Source organism: Theobroma cacao, chromosome 7 (genome assembly GCF_053813885.1).
Source record: "Theobroma cacao isolate CCN51 chromosome 7, ASM5381388v1, whole genome shotgun sequence".
Taxonomy (NCBI): Eukaryota; Viridiplantae; Streptophyta; class Magnoliopsida; order Malvales; family Malvaceae; genus Theobroma; species Theobroma cacao.
Window position 1 is genome coordinate 3,694,161 of NC_142645.1, and position 20,444 is coordinate 3,714,604.

At 33.2% G+C, this 20,444-nt stretch overlaps 2 protein-coding genes across 9 annotated transcripts; both read right to left on the reverse strand.

Annotated features, from left to right (window-relative positions):
• Positions 1 to 689: 689 nt before the first annotated feature.
• On the reverse strand, positions 690 to 8,903 carry LOC18593746 (disease resistance protein At4g27190-like). 5 transcript variants are annotated; one of them, XM_088808004.1, is made up of 7 exons: positions 8,560 to 8,903; positions 8,217 to 8,286; positions 7,460 to 7,533; positions 7,112 to 7,224; positions 2,183 to 5,086; positions 1,593 to 1,734; positions 690 to 1,384 (listed from the first exon to the last, which is right to left on the reverse strand). In XM_088808004.1, the coding sequence occupies exon 5, from the start codon at positions 5,072 to 5,074 to the stop codon at positions 2,186 to 2,188; it is 2,889 nt and encodes a 962-aa protein (XP_088664130.1). In that variant the 5' UTR covers positions 5,075 to 5,086; positions 7,112 to 7,224; positions 7,460 to 7,533; positions 8,217 to 8,286; positions 8,560 to 8,903; the 3' UTR covers positions 690 to 1,384; positions 1,593 to 1,734; positions 2,183 to 2,185. The 5 variants fall into 5 exon arrangements, 3 of the variants coding, with proteins under 3 accessions (XP_088664130.1, XP_088664129.1, XP_088664128.1); XM_088808003.1 differs by having other exon boundaries at positions 7,112 to 7,202; positions 7,460 to 7,592; XM_088808002.1 differs by having other exon boundaries at positions 7,460 to 7,592.
• A 1,355-nt stretch (positions 8,904 to 10,258) lies between these two features.
• On the reverse strand, positions 10,259 to 18,049 carry LOC148761462 (putative disease resistance protein At5g63020). 4 transcript variants are annotated; one of them, XM_088807975.1, is made up of 10 exons: positions 17,829 to 18,049; positions 17,501 to 17,633; positions 17,184 to 17,296; positions 13,362 to 16,371; positions 12,346 to 12,532; positions 12,148 to 12,265; positions 11,715 to 11,869; positions 11,416 to 11,625; positions 11,028 to 11,329; positions 10,259 to 10,957 (listed from the first exon to the last, which is right to left on the reverse strand). In XM_088807975.1, the coding sequence occupies exon 4, from the start codon at positions 16,357 to 16,359 to the stop codon at positions 13,417 to 13,419; it is 2,943 nt and encodes a 980-aa protein (XP_088664101.1). In that variant the 5' UTR covers positions 16,360 to 16,371; positions 17,184 to 17,296; positions 17,501 to 17,633; positions 17,829 to 18,049; the 3' UTR covers positions 10,259 to 10,957; positions 11,028 to 11,329; positions 11,416 to 11,625; positions 11,715 to 11,869; positions 12,148 to 12,265; positions 12,346 to 12,532; positions 13,362 to 13,416. The 4 variants fall into 4 exon arrangements, with proteins under 4 accessions (XP_088664101.1, XP_088664102.1, XP_088664100.1 ...); XM_088807976.1 differs by having other exon boundaries at positions 10,259 to 10,665; positions 13,362 to 16,414; XM_088807974.1 differs by having other exon boundaries at positions 13,362 to 16,414.
• Between the last annotated feature and the right edge of the window lie 2,395 nt (positions 18,050 to 20,444).

Below are 20,444 nucleotides of genomic sequence, written 5' to 3' on the forward strand. Positions count from 1 at the left end.
AGTGGACTTTTTTTAAACTATATACTAGGTTGTTTGGGGTGTGGCAATTCAGTTTCACTTCCCAACATCAGAATCACAAATGAGATACTTGGCCTATCCTCAGGATGCTGTTGTAAACTTAAAAGAGAGATAATGGACGAATTGTATCACTTCTGATAGATTGCAAAGACTCTCCTAAGCATTCTTCAACAAGTTTTAAAGGACTGTCTTATTTCCATAATCTCCATGCCTGCAGCAAATTGAAACCCTTTTAGGTTTTATCAATCCAAGATAGGCAACAAAAAATTGATTATAAAAATATCTGCTGAAATTGACATGTTCAACAAGGTTGCCGCCCTGTGTTGGATGGTAAAGCCCTCTATTTTTTCTTCCCACTTATTATCTCCAACAATAATATACCAAAGCTAAAGAGATCTGATTTTGCTGAAAGCAGTCCATCAATAGTATATTCAGTGCCATATAACCACTGCAGAACATTATCAAGAGAAATAACTATATGAGCATATGTAGACATTATGAAAATAAAGTGACACTTACTAAGTTCCAGCTGTTAACAGCAAGGAAGAATAATGCTCTGTTAAAGGACGGTAAAACAGAGCTGAACAGAGGGATTGTTTTTATGTTGTTAACAAATCTGGTCTGCATATTTCATTGATAAAAACAGTACATATTTATCAAGTAATACAACATTGACAGAACACTAACACCTGTGCTTGAACCATTAACAAGTGTAAACATTTAACACACCAACTTCATGCAGCTTAACACGTACAGGCACAATCTTTGAACCAAAAAAAAAAAAACTCCTATTTTTTTTTTACACAAAATCCTGGTGGAGTACATATTTCATCATGCTTACGTGGATGCAAGCATTACAAGTTAACACCAGCCACTCTTTTAGTGTTCCCTTCAGTTTGGTTTCCTCCAAAAGTTCTAGCCAGTCCAAAATCTGAAATTTTTGGATTCATCTCACTATCAAGCATGACGTTACTAGCTTTGACATCTGAACTAGTGTATGCCATATAGGAATAGTTCTGTAGATACTTAGCCTCGCATCCCTCGAGATTCATAGGTTTAATCACCCAAGAATGTGTAGCATCTGGCATTTTCGAATCTTCTAAATCTGATAAATCCATCTCTGCTTTGGCAGTTGAATGGCTTATTGTGCTTACACCCTTGGGACCAGTCTGATGAGTTCTATCTTTCAGGGAATTCAGGCTTAAACATCAGCTTTCAGGGAATTAAGGCTTGAATCCTTTAAAAAGTGGAAGCTGAGTACCATCACAATTCCCTTTTGAACCACAAAGTCCATATCTGTCAAAGTAGTCTCTTGGAGCAAATGAGAAAAGCATCCAAGCTTGCTTTCTGCGTTTCATGTGTAGTCCTGTGATCAATGATTTCTATTTGAGACACTTTGGATGGATGACGTATAAAATAGAAATACTGGCTTTTGATGAATGAAGTATACACAAAGCGCAGCAGAAAACAAATTATAAACATTGAGGCTCCAGATAATTTGTATTTCCCGATAATATGAAGCTTATTCCTCTAATCATTCTCCGCATTGGACAAACATAACTTCAATGACTTACTTGTGTTAAATGATTTCCAATTCATCAACCATTTGTGACCAGTGTGCATGCGTTGTCTCACATCTGATAGGTTGCAGGATAGTCCCAAGAATTGATCACCAAGTTCAACAGGGGTGCCTTCCTTCCTCCCATATCTCCAAGCCTGCGGCAAATTGAAAACTTTTTAGTCATTTTATTATATCTTTCAACATTTTAATTCATAATAATCAAAGTATTTTATTCAAGTGTTAGAGTTTTATTTATAGTAGTAATTAATTATTATTTTTGTGCATAGAGTGTGTGTTTTTATTGTTTTAAATTTGAATAAAATTAAAACCAAGTTTGAAACATGTGACTAAAAATGAAAATAAAGGAAGGGGATGGGAGGGGGTAATAGGAGGGGATGTAGGACGTGTCAGATAGCAATTGGCCAAGAAATGCAGATTGAAGGGTGTCGAGTTGGAGATTTTATTTTTATATTAAAAACTAAAAAATTAAAGACTTGGTTTTATTTTGATATTAAAAAAGAGTAATTATTTAGCAAATGAGAAATTCAGAGATGAAAATAAACTCACAATGTTTACAATTTTTAATAAGAAGCAAGAGCCTACCACTCATAAATATCGAAGAAAGGGAGAAAGGACATCCTTAGCATCAGGCTGATCCCATTCCACTGATTCCCACCATTCTCTCGGGCCTATTCTGATATATTGTAGAGAAGGAGGAGGAGATGGTTTCCCTTTTTCTAGGGGAAGAGACAAAGGGATCTTTTTTACTTCTAGACATTCAAGTATTTCAAGACATTGGAGAGACAAAGTAATCATAAGTCCACCACTGCAAATGCTTTTCAATTTTGGTAATTCTTCCAAGATTAATGTTGTTAATCTGGGAAGAATAAATGTTGTTCCTTCTTCTTTGTGATTTTCTTCTGATGCTATTATTTCCTCCATTTCTTCACAACGTAGAACGGTAATTATCTCTAAGTTTTGGAGGCTCTTCAACGGCTCGATTGTAAACAACTTCTTCACCCTCGAACAACCAATCACATATAATTGTTTAAGAGAAGAGAAGAAGGCAGGTGGTGTTGGAGCATGAGAGGTAGATTCAAATTCAACTGCAACTCCTACTCTCACAACTTCACGCAAGTTTGGCAAGATATATAGTTCTAACACCTCAATGTTGTGAAGTGCGTCGCAAGACGATAATGAAAAGTCAACCACACACTCTATCCCAGAACATTCCCTAATTTGACATAACTTCAAGTCAAGTGCCTTACGAAGCAAAGGAATATGGCTTAAACATTTGAAATCATTACACCTCACAAAACATAAAGTATGAAGGTCATTTGGGAGCACTATATCATTACACCTCTCTATCTCCATATCTGTGAATTCAACCTTTTTCTCAATTCCTTTGAAATCTGAGGAATACCCAGTATAAAAACCCACAAGTGGTCCCACTTGAAATTTGAAATATGTAGGCCAGTTACCTTGTGTAGACTCTGCATATTTCTTAAACTCTTCCATGTCGCAAAATGAACATGAAACACACTCAAGCTTCCTCAATTTGCCTACTTCTTCCCCCCTTAAATGTAACGCTACCAGTAAGCATTGTAGATGAGAAATCTTCACTAATATTCCTCTTGGTAGCTCATTTAGATGCCTTGACCTTAGACGAAAATATCTAAGGTTTTGTAACATTTCTATACCATGAGGAAACTCTTCAATGCTTGTACTAAGAAGGTCCAACTTTCTCAGTGCTTTGAGCTCTGCTAATGAAGGCACATATTTTAACATGTTACAATGAGCAAGTATCAATGCATTGAGATTTTTCAAGCTAGAGATGGAATTGGGTAGATCCACAATCTCAGAATTACCAGAAAGATTTAGAACTTTTAACCCAGGCATGTGCTTAAAGAAAGCTTCTGGAATCCTTCTTAAGTGACAGTTTTGCAATAACAAGGTTGACAAATGAGGACATTCAGGGGATATGTGAGGAGGGATTTCTATTAATTCTGAATTTTGCATCAAAGAAACCTTCTCAACACTCAATGTCCATTCCTGCTCACTTGGTAGGTCATCCAACTGCACATTAGCTTTTACCATGAATTGATGACCTTTAATATACAATGCCAGGTCTCTCAAAACATCATGCATCTTAACTCCTTCGTTAACATAAGCCCTTTCTAACAAGCAATTATTTTCAAGCTTATTTAAAATGCTATGCCCTCTATCATGCATTTCTTGTCTATTCCTTAAGCCATCAAGGAGTCCTTCATTTATCCAATTTTCAATCAATTCAACTTCTTCAATCATAAAATCTTCAGGATACAAGGAGCAATATAAGAAACAATTTTGGATTTTTGGATCTTTCAAATAGTCATAACTGAACTTCAAACATTGAAAGATTTCAACATCCAATCCTTTCACACTTTTCACACGCTCTTCTAATTCAATTAGTGCATTTCTCCACTCACAAATATCATTTACCCCCTTCATGCTTCCGGCTATTGTGACAATGCTAAGTGGTAAACCACCACATTGCTCAACAATTTTGTTGACAATGTCCTTTAAATTTTGATCTTGTACAACACTATGCCCCGCATGATCTAAGAATAAGTTCATGGACTCTGTCTTTGAAAGCGGTTGCACTTTGACCACCTTACAATCCATAGATTGACAGACCTCAATCGATCTACTAGTGAGTACAACTTTCCTTCCAATACCTAATGTTGGTTCAAGAATTCCCACATCCAATAAAGAAAACCGTTTCCAAACATCGTCTAAGATTAACACATATCTCTTTCTCTCCAAAATATCCTTTAATGTTGTTGCTCTTTGCAATTCATCTTTTGGAAGAGATTGTTTAAGAGAATCTGCGATATCTTCTTGCAATTTGGAAATATTTAAATTTTTTGATACGGTGACCCATATCACTTTCTCAAACTTCTCACTTTCCTTTAACAATTGATTGTTGATATGCTTCATGATGGTAGTTTTCCCTATACCACCCATTCCACATACTCCAATCATTCCAACCTTATCACCCATCAAATACTCCCAAATTTGCTCTTTTACATCAATTTCACCTTTTAGATTTGGTGTTGGTAATGTCACCCCGATAGTTGGAGGCCCATCAACTGCCACACCTTCAGGGAAACTACCTTGTTGGTAAATTTTGTTTACTTTGTCAATAGTTTGGCAAACAAAACTTCCTAGACAGCCACGTGACAGGAATGAAACAGAACGGAACTCCTCTTCAATGTTTTTCACTACATTGTCGACCTTTTCAACATCTTTGAGCCAACTCTCCACTTCTTTCTTCATCTTTTTCCTGCAACGATCCTCTGCTTCCATTTTTAATTCGAGGTCTCGCTTTCGAGAATTTAGACTATACACATTTCCTCGAAGCTCATTCATATAATCTTCAAGTTTCCGATGATGATTTATGTATGGACCCCCAAAGCTCCTTATCACTTCAATAAATGACAATATCCAATCCATATTATAAGCTCACTGCAGTTTAAAAACCCAATGTATATTAAGATTCTTGCTCCACTTGTTATGTTTGAGTATAACAAAGATAAAATTGTCAATGAAGCTTTGTTTCAATGATAAGTAAGAAGTGTAAGTTCGATATTACTTTTATGCTAGTTATTTATTTATTCATTTATTTTATTGATAATTTGTTCATTGATTTTTTACACTGAACGTAATCATTTGTTTTGTCATGACTGTAATTTGTACTTATTCTTGTAATATCAAAAAATATATATGTAAAAGCAATTTTGTTTAGCTAAAATTCTGAATTTTTGGTGTTTGATTAATTAGTAATGAACTGTTTAATTACTGTATTTCTTAAATTTTGTTTTAGAATACTGGGTGAAGCATCTGTAATATTTTATAAAGCATTGCCAAATGTTTTATTTCTTTTACCATATTTTTTATATTTTCCTTCAAATTTTCCTTAATATTTCACTTTCAAGCAAAACTAAGTAAATATAAACCATAAATAATTAATAAATGATTTATTTTTCTTTTCCCCATGTTGATAGCTATCACAAATTCTTGGATATTAATGACATCATCAATAAAAGGAGGGATAAAGAGGACAAACTAATTTTCAATAAAGATAAACATCAAAGGCACTAAAGAATATTAATTAATATTTTTTTGAACAGTCCTAAAAAATTTAGTACATTTGATTAGTTTATTTATTCATTTTACACATTTAATACAAATTTAAATTAGATAAAGTAAGAATTTCTAATTGTTAGCCTAAATGAATATAGAAATTTCCATTTAATGTTGAAAATGGATATTTTCACGCAAAAGTATATATTTGGTAGCATAACTTAAACGAAAGAAAAACTTTATACTAATAAAAGTTTCATTGATTCCATTGCATTCCTTTCTAATTGTTTCACAAAGCTTTTATTGTCTGTACTTATTACTAATTTAATAGTCAGTCAACAATTTACATTCAAATGTTACCTTATATAGTTACTTATTACTTTACCTTACAAATATGAGATGTTGGTACATTTTTGTTAGAGACTATAGTTGCTTACGTTATTTTAATCCTTTTTTTCCATATATTTTGTCTACTCATATTTAGTTTATATGGTTCCTTATTCTCAATTCCATCATCAAAAGTTTGACTTCTTCTTTTTGTATATCTCTTTGAATTATTCAATTCGATCCTTATATGTATTTTGACCTCTTTGATTTATTATTATTTGGTAATTATGTATTTTGGCCTCTTTGATTTATTATTATTTGGTAATTATGTATTTCAACCTCCTTGCTAAAATATTCAATTTCTTTATTTTTTTTAGCAAATTGTTTTACTGTGCTCATATTTGTAAATTTCATCAAAATCATTTATTCTTCCAACTATCAAGATCTTTAAGACATTATTCATTAACATGCATACTTCCAACTTTTTTTTTTGAAAAATTTTTATGTTCCTATTTAGATTCTAAATTAAAAGAATTATTTTAAATAAAATCATCATCCTTGTAATGAACTGACTAAATATAGTTTTGGATAACAATAAACATCATCTAGGCCAAAAATAATAATACAATATTAAACATCAATGACCAAAGCAAATATTATGCATTTTGAATATTCCTAAAGATTTTCAATTGAGGCTCCTTGAATATTCCTAATGAATAATTGTCAAGATCTTTATGACATTATTCATTGCACGGGAAAATTTTCATTAAAATCATATATTTTATGTTGTTATCAACATTCTAAATTAAAAATATATATTGTAAATAAAATCATTACCCTTGCATTGCACAGGCTAAATCTAGTTTTCAATAACATCACCTATAATAATAATAATAATAATAATAATCAAAGATCCAAGCAAATATTAATAATTTTGAATAGTGTAATCTAACCATAAGTAAGGAATAGTACCCCTTGTTGATAATTAGAGCAAGAAAGCTTGTGAAAACAACAATATATCTCAAAAAAGACATTTGAAAAATACTTGCAAGAATAAACAGAGAATGACATTCAAAATACCTGATTTCTTCTTTAAATTATTTGGAAAGATGAAACCCAAAGGTCAATTAAAATGATCCACAAACCTCCCTGGCTCTTTGTTCAGCACAAACTTCTTAGCCAGAACAAACAAACTGACATAAAGTTAACAAGGAAATTATTTTAATAAAAATGAAAATTTTATGTGCTAAAATTTTCAGAATCATTCATTTTCAGTTTTCACTAACTATAATTATTTTTCACCTCATTAAGAGAAAAGAAGCATGACACAGACCAATGAACGAAAATAATTACATGAAGGAAAGATGATGAATTTATGTTATGAATCTAAAACATGAACCCAAATCTATATTAAATAGTTTAATTTACCTAGTCAAATGAGGCAGATGAGCTAGTACTTCTTCTATCCTTAGAGATTCTTGATTAAGTTTGCAAAAGTAGATCTCCTTGCAAAAAATTGTCAAGAAAATAGCAACAAGCAGATCTCCTTCCAAAATATCCACTATGAAAGAAAATGAATAATGAAGCATATGAGTTATTGACAAGTGGGAATAATATTGATGTAAGAAACTAAAATTAATGCCCAACTTGTGTCTTAATATTTACATGGAACTTATAATAAGATGAATTTATGTTATAATTTAAGATTCTGATTAATTAATGTTATCAAAGATAAAACTAAATCATAAGTATAGACAACTTAATTCAGTGAGGCAGTGAAGTGATACTTGTATCCTGAAAAGACCCTTAATTAATTGCAGTCAAGAAAAATAGCAGCAACAAATTGATTATCTCCTTGCAAAAAAGAATATCCTAATCCTATGACAGAAGAGAATCAATGAATTATGAAGAAAAAAGAATTAAAGTAGGTAGCACCCAATCAATTGGCTTTTTGGTTGATGTATGATTCTTTTCTAAAGAGTAGGCTTTGAATCCCTCTTTCCCCAATTAAAAAGAAAGAATTAAAATCGGCAACTCAATGCAAAGTTGAATTATTTTCAACCTAATTAGACAAAAAAGGAAAAAGAATAGAAGCATATATTAAAGAGAAAGAACCAAAAAAGAAATTTTATGGAGTTTGTTGAAAGATGAATTTGTGCCAGAAGGTAAGATTCAGAGATGTTACCAAAGATGAAAAATATAAGCGTAGATGCTTCAGCTTGTTGATATCACTAAGCAGATCCCCTTGCAAATTCCTATATAATGAGAAGGAATTATGAAGCAAATAAGTCAATGCAAAATTATCCTTTATGAGAAATTATACTTGCAAACTTTGTCAAGAAATCAAGATCTTCAAAATTATCCTTTACGAGAAGAAAATGAATTATGAAGAACATGAACTATTGAAAAGTGGGCAGGATGAATATTTATATGGAACTTATGTTAAGATGGGCTTGTGTTGTAAGGCAAGATTCTGATTAATTAACGTTACCAAAGATGAAAACAAATAATAAGCATAGACAGTTTACCTGGTTCAGTGAGGCAGTGAATTAATTGATACTTCTCCTCAAAAGGTCTTTATTAATTTTCAGAAACAAGCATGTTGAAGAAAAATAAACAGCAATAAGCGGATGATCTCCTTGCCAAATTAAAAGAAAATCCTAATCTTAATCTTCCGTGAGAGGAAAATTAATGAATTATGAAGCAAGTAAGAATTAAAAGTATGCAAAGTCGTCGCATATGTTGTGAAGTCTGTTTCCTTGGAGCTGTTTCACAATAATACAAATGTGAATAGAAGAAAAACTGGCAAAGTAGGACTGAATTATGGGGCCACTTATTCTACTCTCCTTCATTATTGCCTTCACAAGTCACAACTTTCTTTCACAAGGGCAGCAAAATCTTATCAAATTTTATGTCTTAAGGTAAAGGTTCAAAATATCTAGACTCGGACCATTACCTGTCTTCTGCTCTACCTGGGCCTTAACATTAATGGCAAGCAGTTTATGGATAGCAGAAAAGCTACTTTATAGTAAATGCAGTCCTCAACTGTCATGTAGGTAGGAGAGCTCTTAAATGTGAGTAGGGCCAAAGAACAAAGAATATTTTTTTAGGTTGAAAATTTGAGAATCCTTTCTCTTTCTTTTTTTTTTTCCCATCAATTATACTATGATTGGTTGATTTTGATTAGACTCTTAAATATATAAATTACAAGCTGGTTAAGAAGTTAGCTTGAATCTGTCAGTCTTACACTAAATAAGTCCAACATGACAAGTAAGAAACAATGTCTTAGAGTTTCCCTCCTTTCATCCATAATCCTACTCGGGAAAAGAAGACTTTAACCCCAAATCAGTATTCATAAGATGTTTTCATTAAATACATCACAGATCAGTTTTTTCATTTTGCCCCATTTTTCATATTATAATTAATTCAGCGTAATTAAGAGAATAAAAGCACGATAAAGAAAGAATCAAAATAATTTTATGTAAGCTGTCAAAATAATTTTATGTATAGATTTCTCTTGTCGATTCTCAAGATGATGGTAGAATCACCGGAACCATTTATTATATGTCAACTTCCCAGCTGGTTGTGAATTAATTTTTTCTATAATTTTTGTCTGACGTTTGTACATCTTAGTAATGATCTGAAGCAGAGCCAGAGCAGGAGGCTTTGAGCTGTAATTTGTTTGCATCTGCAACATGATTGAAGAATCTAATTAACTATGCACAACAAGTTTATCCCTTGATATAAGTAATGAGAAAGAAACTATATATGCTTAATAGCCATTTCAGATTACTTGAAAAGATAAATTGTTGAAGAAACCAGTTTTATCATTGTCTTCTTCCAGAATAGCCTGTTTATGATTCCGTGGGTATTGGTTATGAATTGGGGTATTTCCATTCCATCATCCGCTGTTTAAAATCAGAAAAAAGAAGCAGCAAAGCAAAGCGAAGGTAAGATGATAGCAGCTAGGAAAATCTCCTGTCCAAATATTAATATAAATCTTTGGTGCCAAGAGATAATAAATTATGAGAAAAAATAATTAATAATCGTTGGGAAAGGTGAGTCAATGCAGCAAGTCATCGTTAAAATTAAATTATGGGAAAAAAAATAATAGTAGGTGAGACAATGCTGCAAGTCATTGCTAACAATGCTAACGTGTGTACCAAACTTTAAATTATGGGGAAAAAATTAATTAACAGTCAATGAGTCAATGCTGCAAGTCATTGCTAACATTCCGAAAGTTTGAACCAAACTTTAAATTATGGGGAAAAAAATAATTAATAGTCAATGAGTCAATGCTAAAATATTGCTAACATTTGTACAAAACTTTGATCGAGCATCTAGTACTGACACAGTCATTTCATTTGTCGAAGAAGATACATGCTTGTCTGATGAAGAACCTTCTTCATGAAGTGGTCTTTTCAGCAATAAAACTAGGTTGTATGGGTGTGGCAATTTAGTTTCACTTCCCAACATCAGAATCACAGATGACATACTTGGCCTATCCTCAGGATGCTGTTGTACACTTAAAAGACTAATATGGATGCATTGTATCACTTCTAAGAGGTTGCAAGACTCTTCTAAGCATTCTTCAACAAGTTCTGAAGGGTGCCTTATTTCCATAATCTCCATGCCTGCAACAAATTGAAACCCTTTTAGGTTTTATCAGTCCAAGATAAGCAACTAAAATTTGATTATAATCCCTGCTTAAAGAGCAGGGTTCAAATTCCCCTTCCCCCAAGTCCAAAAAAAAAAAAAAATCTGCTGAAACTGGCATGTTCAACAAGGTTGGTGCTCTGAGTTGGTTGGTAAAGGCCTCTATCTTTCTTCCCACGTAATATCTCCAGCAGTAATATACCAGAGCTAAAGACAGTTGATTTTGCCGAAAATAGTCCATCAATAGCATATTCTGGTGCCATATAACCACTGCAGAACATCATTTAAAGCAATAAATATATGAGGATTTGTAGACATTATGAAATAAAGTGACACTTACTAAGTTCCAACCACTCTTTTAGCATTCCCTTCAATTTGGTCCCCTCCAAAAGTTCTAGCCGAGCCAAAATCTGAAAATTTTGGATTCATCTCACTATCAAGCAGAACGTTACTAGCTTTAAGATCTCTAAATAATCCTCAATCCTGAATCTTGATGAAGATAGAGTAGTCCCTTAGCATTGTCGCAGATAATTCCCAAACTCTTGGACCAATTCAGTCCTTTACTTCTTGTTTGCTCTGGCAATTGGTATGTATTCTCTTCATGTCAGTCCAATATCATTTTTGATCTTTGGAAGCAGCAAACTGCACCATGTGTAAAATGTATGAAATATTTATGATAAGAGAAGCAATAAACCAAACTAAATTGAAAGGTTTTCAATGATTCAGACCACAAATGAATGAGTGACGGCTTCTGTGAAGTATGTACTCATAAACCAGCAGTCTTTACTCTCTGTGAATGCACCACCCAAGAAGCCCTGCAAGATTCTGATGTTGAGGTTTGGCAATCAATTTTACTTCATTTTTAAACACTTTCAATCTTGTCCAGAACTCTTTGAAAGCCTCTTCACAGCAATTTCTTGTCCATTTGCTAGTGTCCCCTGGAAAACTACATTTTAGATTGAGCTTCAATAATAAGGACAAATTCTCTGCACTTAAGGTAACTTCAATTATATGATGCAACTTGTACCTTATAAACAGTTCCAAAACCACCTTCCCTTAGCTTGATGTCCACAGAAAAGCTATCAGTAGAACGAGCTATGGTAGGAGGCTCAAATATTGGAAGCTCCATGTCTTCATCTTGGCCTTGATTTTCTTGATCATTTTCCTTATTGTCTTTTGTTTCTGTGAAACAGTAGCCAAAGTAGGCTTGGCATTCACCATAAAATATGATAGATTCTTATGCATTTTGATTGAGCTAGATAATTGGACAAAAAGCTGATGTGGTTTTTGAGATCACACAAGACCATGCATCTCCAGTCATTTGCTTCATTAAAAACTCTATTTTCATAATGATAAGCATTGAAGAAACTGCATGTTGATTTGCTAGCATCACTATTAACAAAGTAATTTTTAACAAAGGATCAAAATGAGCATTTTTGTGAAGGATATATCAAAGTTACCTTTCAACTTTCTGGGGCTTCTGTAAATGTAATAACTGACACTAAACAGCCTTGAAAGCACAGGATAGTAGTGTTCTAATCACTGCAGCAAGCTCCATCCTGAGCTTATCTTTCAATTCTGTATGACGGGATTTGATAAAGAAAAGCATATATGAACAAAAAAAAGTAATGAAAACAAGAGAAAATGTAGACTCATACCTGATTTTGAAGCAGACACTCTAACATATAGATCCTGCCCTACTGATTGAAACTGTCTGTAATCAATCAAATTATCAAAACAAAAGGCGCAACCACAACCTCTTCCTCCATTATCTGAACTAGTGCATGCTTGGCTTTCTGCATTCCATGTGAAGTCTTGTATCATCAGTTTGGTTCAGAACAAGTCCTGTGATCAATGATTTCTATTTGAGACATTTTGTATGGTTGAAATATAAAATAGAAATACCAGGCTGATAGATCATGCATTCTTTTATAGGATGATGTGATTGACTGACTCTTCATCAATGAACTGTACACAAAGTGCAGTAGAAAACAAGTAACAAACATTTAGATTTATGATAACTTGTCAATATAGGGGGCTAAATTTCTTTGATAAAAATTTGAAGTTTATTTCATGATGTCCTGAGATTAGCTAGGCATCTTTCTAAATGCTCAAAAAGAGTTTTATAGCTAATGGACAGATTAGTGATCTGAAGAGGTAGTAATCTTGTTTTTGATCTTTAGCTAAGGCCTTTTGGCTAGCTGCTTACTCACTTTCAGAGAAGTGCTTCTAAACATTTATAAGAAATAGAGGATGCTCTGTTTGTAATTGCAGGGTAAAGACAAATTTTTAATTAGTGGTTTGTCATGACCAGTAATATCTCTCCAATACCTATGTTGAGAAGAGAGAAAAATAAAAGGGCTAAGATCAATGTTATACATGAAATGGGTTTACATAGAAATTGAGTTTCAAAGAAGCCATAGCTGGTACTGCTATAAAGTTTGGACTGAGAAGGAGAAAGTTTTATGCATCATTTTGTGGATGAATGAGGTAAGAAGATTCAGTACATAAAAAGGTATTCAATTGGGGATTTTACCGGCATACATTAAATTAAAAACGTTATTTTCATTTTTATAAAAAGAAGAGCAATTATATACCAAATGAGAAAGAGATAAATGAATAAAAAAAAAACAGAATGTTTGCAGTTTTAACAAGAAGCGAGAGGGCATTGTACCATTGAGGGCCGTGGAGCCACATTTAATCGAATAGCTCTTCTCCATCTCATTCTATTAAAAATGAAGAAAGGGAGAAAGGACATCCTTAGCATTAGGCTGATCCCATTCCACTGATTGCCACCATTCTCTCGGCCATACTGTGATTTCTTTTAGAGAAGGAGGAGGAGATGGTTTCCCATTTTCAAGAAGGCGAAGAGACAAAGGGATCCTCTTAACTTCTGGACAGTCAACTATATGAAGAAATTGGAGAGAATCTGCAGGAATCATAAGTCCACCACTGCAAATGCTTTTCAGTTTTGGTAAGAGTTCCAATGACATTGATTTTAATTTGGGAAGAATAAATGTTGTTCCTTTTTCTTTGTGATTTTCTTCTGATGCTATTAGTTCCTCCATTTCTTCACAACGTTCAACATGAATTTCCTCCAAGTTTTGGAGGCCCTGTGATAGCTCCACTGGAAACAACTTCTTAATTTTCGAACAAAAACACAGATCCAATTTTTTAAGGGAAGAGAAGATGGTAGGTGGTGGTGGAGCATGAGAGGTAGATTCAAATTCAACCGCTACTCCTACTCCTACTCCTACTCTCACAACTTCACGCAAGTTTGGCAAGTCATCTAGCCTTAACACCTCAATGTTGTCAAGTGCGTCACAAGACGATAATGACAAGTCAACCACACACTCCATCCCTTCACACTCCCTAATTTCACATCTCTTCCAGTCAGTCGCCTTACGAAACAAAGGAATGTTGTTTAAACATTTGAAATCATCACACTTCTCAATAGTTAAAGTTTGAAGGTCATGTGGGACCACCCTATCATCACACCTCTCTATCTCCGAATCTCTGAATTTAACCTGTTTCTCAATTTTTTTAAAATTTGGAAAACACGGAAAATAACCATCGAAAGGCTCAGGTGGAGGTGGTGGTCGCACCCAAGGCACAAGTCCCACTTGAAAAATGAAAGATGTAGGGCATTTACCTTGTGTACACTCTGCGTATTTATTAAACTCTTGCACGTTGCGAAATGAACATGAAACCCACTCAAGCTTCCTCAATTGGCCTACTTCTTCTCCCTTTACAAACGTATCCTCTAGCATTAAGCATTGGAGATGACAAATCCTCGGTAATATTCCTACTGGTAGCTCTTTTAAAGCCCATGACCTCATACGAAGATCTCTCAAGTTTTCTAACATCTTTATGCCATGAGGGACCTCTTCAATTCTTGTATACAAAAGGTTCAACTTTCTCAGTGCTCTTAGCTCTACCAACGAAGGCACATATTTTAACTGGCAACATTCAGCAAGTATCAATGCATTGAGAGTTTTCAAGTTAGAGATCGAATTGGGTAGACCCACTATTCTATTACGAGAAAGATCTAGAACTTTTAACTCAGGCATGTGCTTAAAAAAAGATTCTGGAATATTTCTTAAGCCACACTTTTGCAATATCAAAGTTGATAAATGAGGCCATTTAGGTGATATGTGAGGAGGAATTTCTAATATTGGATTTTGCATCAAGGAAACTTTCTCAACACTCACTGTCCATTCTTGCTCACTTGGGAATTCTTTCAATTGCATACCTGCTTTTACCATGAACTGATGACCTTTAATATACAACAACGCCATGTCCCTTAAAGCATCATGCATCTTAACTGCTTCTTCATCATAAAAACTTGTAGCCCTCTCTAATAGGCAATTATTTTCAAGCTTATTTAAAATGCTATAACCTCTGTGATGCATTGCTTCTCTGGTGTGTAAGCCATCAAGGAGTCCCTCATCTATCCAATTTTCAATTAATCCTACCTTTCTAATTATATAATCTTCAGGATATAAGGAGCAATATAGGAAACAATTTTGGATTTTTTGATCTTCCAAACGATCATAACTAAACTTCAAATGCTCAAATATTTCGATATCCGATCCTTTCACACTTTTCACACGCTCCTCTAATTCAATTAGTGCATTCTTCCACTCACAAATATCATCTACCTTCTTCATGCTCCCGGCGATCGACACAATGCTAAGTGGTAAACCGCCACATTTCTCAACAATTTTATCGACAATGTCTTTTAAATTTTGATCCTGTACAACTTTAGGCCCCACGTGATGTAAGAATAAGTTCATGGACTCATTCTTTGAAAGCGGTTGCACTTTGACCACCTCACAACCCATAGACTCACAGACCTCAATCAATCTGCTAGTGAGTACAACTTTCCTCCCCATACCTAATATTGGTTCAGGGATTCCCACTTCTAATAGAGGAAACCGTCTCCAAACATCATCTAAGATCAACACATATCTCTTTCCCTCCAAAATATCCTTTAATTTTGCAGCTCGTTGCAATACAGCCGTTGGAAGAGCTTGTTTCAAAGAATTTGCAATATCTTCTTGCAATTTGAAAATATTCAATTCTTTTGATACGGTGACCCATATCACTTGATCAAACCGATTATCCTTCAACAATTGATTATTGATATGCTTCATAATGGTAGTTTTCCCTATGCCACCCATTCCACATACTCCAATCATTCCAACCTTATCACCCATCAAATACTTCCAAATTTGTTCTTTTACATTGATTTCACCTTCTAGATTTGGTGTTAGTAATGTCACCCCGGTGGCTGGAGGCCCATCAATTGCCACACCATCAGGGAAACTACCTTGTTGGTAAATTTTGTTTACTTTTTCAATATTTTCGCAAACAAAACTTCCCAGACGACCACGTGACAAGAATGAAACAGAACGGAACTCCTCTTCGATGGTTTTCACTTCATTGCCTACCTTTTCTACATCTTTGAGCCAGTTCGCCACTTCTTTCTTCATCTTTTTCCCACAACGCTCCTCTGCTTCCATTTTTAATTCGAGGTCTCGCTTTCGGGAATTTAGACTATTCACATTTCCTCGAAGCTCATTCATATAATCTTCAAGTTTCCGATGATGATTTATGTATGGACCCCCAAAGCTCCTTATCACTTCAACAAATGACAATATCCAATCCATATTATAAGCTCACTGCAGTTTAAAAACCCAACGTATATTAAGATTCTTCCTCCACCTGTAATGTTTGAATATAACAAAGATAAAATTGTCAATGAAGCTTTGTTTCAATGGTAAGGAAGATGTGTAAGTTCGATATTACTTTTATGCTAGTTATTTATTTATTTATTTATTTTATTGATAATTTGTTCATTGATATTTTACACTGAATGTAATCATTTGTTTTGTCATGACTGCAATTTGTATTTGTTCTTGTAATATCAAAAATATATATGTAAAAGCATTTTTGTTTTTAACTAAAATTCTGAATTTCTATTGTTGGATTAATTAGTAATGAATTGTTTAATTGCTGTATTTCTTAAATTCCGTTTTAGAATACTGTATGAAGCATCTGTAATATTTTTATAAAGCATTACGAAGTGTTTTATTTCTTTTATCTTATTTTTTATATTTTCCTTCAAATTTTCCTTAATATTTCACTTTCAAGCAAAACTAAGTAAATATAGACCATAAATAATTAATAAATGATTTATTTTTCTTTCCCTCCATGTTGATAGCTATCACAAATTCTTGGATGTTAATTACATCATCAATAAAAGGAGGGACAGAGAGGAAAAACTAATGTTCAATAAAGATAAACATCAAAGACACTAAAGAATATTAATTAATATTTGTTTGAACAATCCAAAAAAATTTCAATTATGGATTAATATAATCTAAACATAAGTAAGGAAGCTTGTGGTAACACCAATGTATCCCACAAAGACATTAATTAAGAAATAATTGCAGGAATAAATTGTGAGAGTAATGACCTTCAGGATATATACCTGGTTTGTTCTTCAAATTATTTGGAAAGATGAAACCAAAAGGTCAGTTAAAATGATCCACAAACCTCCTTGTCTTTTTGTTAAGCGCAAACTTCATAGGCAGAAGAAACAAACTGCCATAAAATTAACAAGGAAAATTAGTAGTGTTAATAAAGGTGAAAATCTTATGTGTTATAGTCTTTAGAATTATATGCCTAATTAAGAAAATAGAGGTATGACACAAAACAAAGAATCAAAATAATTTAGTGGGAGGAAAGATGATGAATCTAAGACTCCAGAAAACATGAACCCAAATCTATGTTAAATAGTTGAATTACCTGGACAAGTGAGGTAGATGAGATGGTACTTGTATCCTTAGAGGGTCTTAAGTTTGTAAAAGCAAGAAACCAAGATCTCTTTCAAAATTTGTGAAGAAAACAGCAACAAGCAGATCTCCTTCCAAACTATTATCTATAAGAAGAAAATGAACAATGAAGCACATGAATTATTGAAAAGTGGACAAGGTGAATATTTATGTGGAAACTAAAATAAATGCCCAACTTGTGTCGGAAGGTATGGGAAGATGAATTTATGTTATAAGTTAAGATTCTGATTAATTACTAGTATCAAAGATAAACATAAATCACACAGGTATAAACAGTTTACCTGGTTCAGGGAGACAGTGAACTGATACTTCTATCTTTAGAAGGTCTTTGTTAAGTTCGGGAAGCAAGCACACTCAAGAAATTTAGCAGCAACAAGCAGATGATCTCCGTGAGAAGAGCATCAATGAATTGTGAAGCTAAAAAGAATTAAAAGCTGGCAAGTCAATGCAAAGTCGTCGCACAAATTGTACATTCACTTTCCTTGAAGTGTTTCACAGTAATGCAAATGTAAATTCACTTTCCTTGAAGTTGTTCCACGGTAATGCAAAGTAGAAAAACTGACAAAGTAGGACTGAATTATGGGGCCACTTGTCCTACTTTCCACGCCTCCATTATTGTCCTTGTCTTCTGTTTCGCAATAATGCAAATATTAAGTGCTTGAATTCATATATACTTTAAGTCCTCGGTGTTGAATTCTTTTCTTATTGCTGATAACAATGGTTTAATTATGTTCATAATGAAATAGGTTATGATCTCTTAAATGGAGTCCATTTTATAAGGAGACAGGAAAGAAAGAGCCCTGTGTTTAATGGCAGTGAAGCAACCAGATTGTTATAGCTCCTTTTATTGATTTTCCACTAAATAGCCACATCAGATTACTATGTATAGCCACTAAGTCAAATGAAGCAACGACCTCCTATCAAGAAAATAACAAACAACACATCTCCTTGCAAATTCCTATATAATGACAAGAGACTGAATTAATAATTTACAAGTGGGCAAGTCAATGCAAGTCATGATATTGTTTTCGGGGTCACTTCCCTTAAAGTTGCTTCAAAATAAAGCAAATAGGAATCCAATAAAAGATGATAAAATGAGAGTGAATACTGCTTCATTTTTCTTAAAGACACAATCATCTAAGCTATTTCGTTCAGTGCCTGGATTATATGTATGTACATGTGCATGCATAGGACCAACTTTAAAACGAGCCCTGTCAATCATAGATTATATCATGAATGATATAATCTGATGAATAACAGGTCATTACCAATATCACAAGGGTTATTGATAAAAACTAAAACTTGGGAAATGTTGACAAGTACTTGTATATTTATACTATATACAGAAAAGACTCAAGAAGGTCTTTGTTAAATTTGAGAAACAAGCACAGTCAAGAAAAATAGCAGCAATAGCAACAAGCAGATGATTTCGGTGAGAAGAGAATCCGATAATTATGAAGCAAATAAGAATTACAAGTCAGCAACTCAATGCAAAGTTGTCGCAGAAACTGTAAAGTAACTTCCCTTGAAGCTGTTTCACAATAATGCAAATGTGAATTGAAGAAAAACTGACAAAGTAGGACTGAATTATGGGGCCTACTCTCCTCCGTCATTGTCCTTCTTTTCTTCTGTCCCAATAAAGAAAATATGAATTGAAGAAAAACTGACAGACTAGTATTATTGTCCTCACACAACTTTCTTTCACAAGGGCACCTATTTTTATGTCTCAAGGCAAAGACCAAAATTATCTGGAAACAATCAAAGAAAGTAGTATGTTCTTTGCTGCTTGCTAGCTAGCTTGACTAATATTGTATGTAACACTTATTATTTTTTATAAATTTTTACATAATAATAAATTTGATGTAAAGTCCATTCGTTAATGGTACATTAATTCACTTGATCGATAATTAATTAAAATGTAAAAATTATAATTTTTTATAATTCCGTAGAATTATTTTAGTGAAGTTTCTCAGTATATCATCTAATCTAGTATCTAGTATCATTGTTACTACTTTTTTTTTCCTTTTGTATAATCAATTTGTTTATAATCATCATTATTCGTATTATTATCCTGCTCTTGGTAAGAAGAAAATGGTTGCATAGGTTCGGGATTAGCTGTTTCAATTATGTAAACTTGTTGAGCTAGTAAAACCAGGACAGGCAACAACATATTTTATTTCTTTTTCTTTATTTTTTATATTTTCTCTTAAATTTTCCTTAATATTTCCGTTTCAAGCAAAACCAAGTAAATATAAACCATAAATATATTATTAATAAATGATTTATTTCTTTTTTTTCCTATAGATAACCATCACAAATTCTTGAATAATTACAGCATTGATCAAAAGAAGGGAAAAGTAAAGAATGGCAAATTCTCAATAAAAAGAAACATCAAAGACCCCGGAAAATATCAATCAATATTCTTGAACAGTCTTATAAACTTTCAATTGAGGATTAATATAATCTAAACATGAGTAAGGAAGCATGTGAAAACAACAATATATTCTAAAAGACATTTAAGAAATAATTGTGAGAATAAATTGAGAGAGTAGAATGACAGTTAAGATACCTGATTTCTACTTTGCATTATTTGGAAAGATGAAGTACAAAGATCAATTAAAATGATCCACAAACCTCCTTGGCTCCATGTTAAACACAAACTTCTTAGGCAGAAGAAACAAACTGACATGAGGAAAATTAGCAGTGTTAATAAAAGTGAATGTGCTAAAGTCTTTAGAACTATTTGTTTTCGGTTTTTGCTCATTAATTATGATTATTTTCTATCTAATTAAGAAAATACAAATATGACACAGAACAAAGAACCAGAATAATTGCGTGGAAGGAAAGATGATGAATCTATGTTATGAATCTAAGATTCCAAAAAATATGAATCCAAA

Coding starts and splice junctions, on each gene's coding strand:
- LOC18593746 (XM_088808004.1), bottom strand. CDS start 5,074: ATGGATTGGATATTGTCATTTATTGAAGTGATAAGGAGCTTTGGGGGT.
- LOC148761462 (XM_088807975.1), bottom strand. CDS start 16,359: ATGGATTGGATATTGTCATTTGTTGAAGTGATAAGGAGCTTTGGGGGT.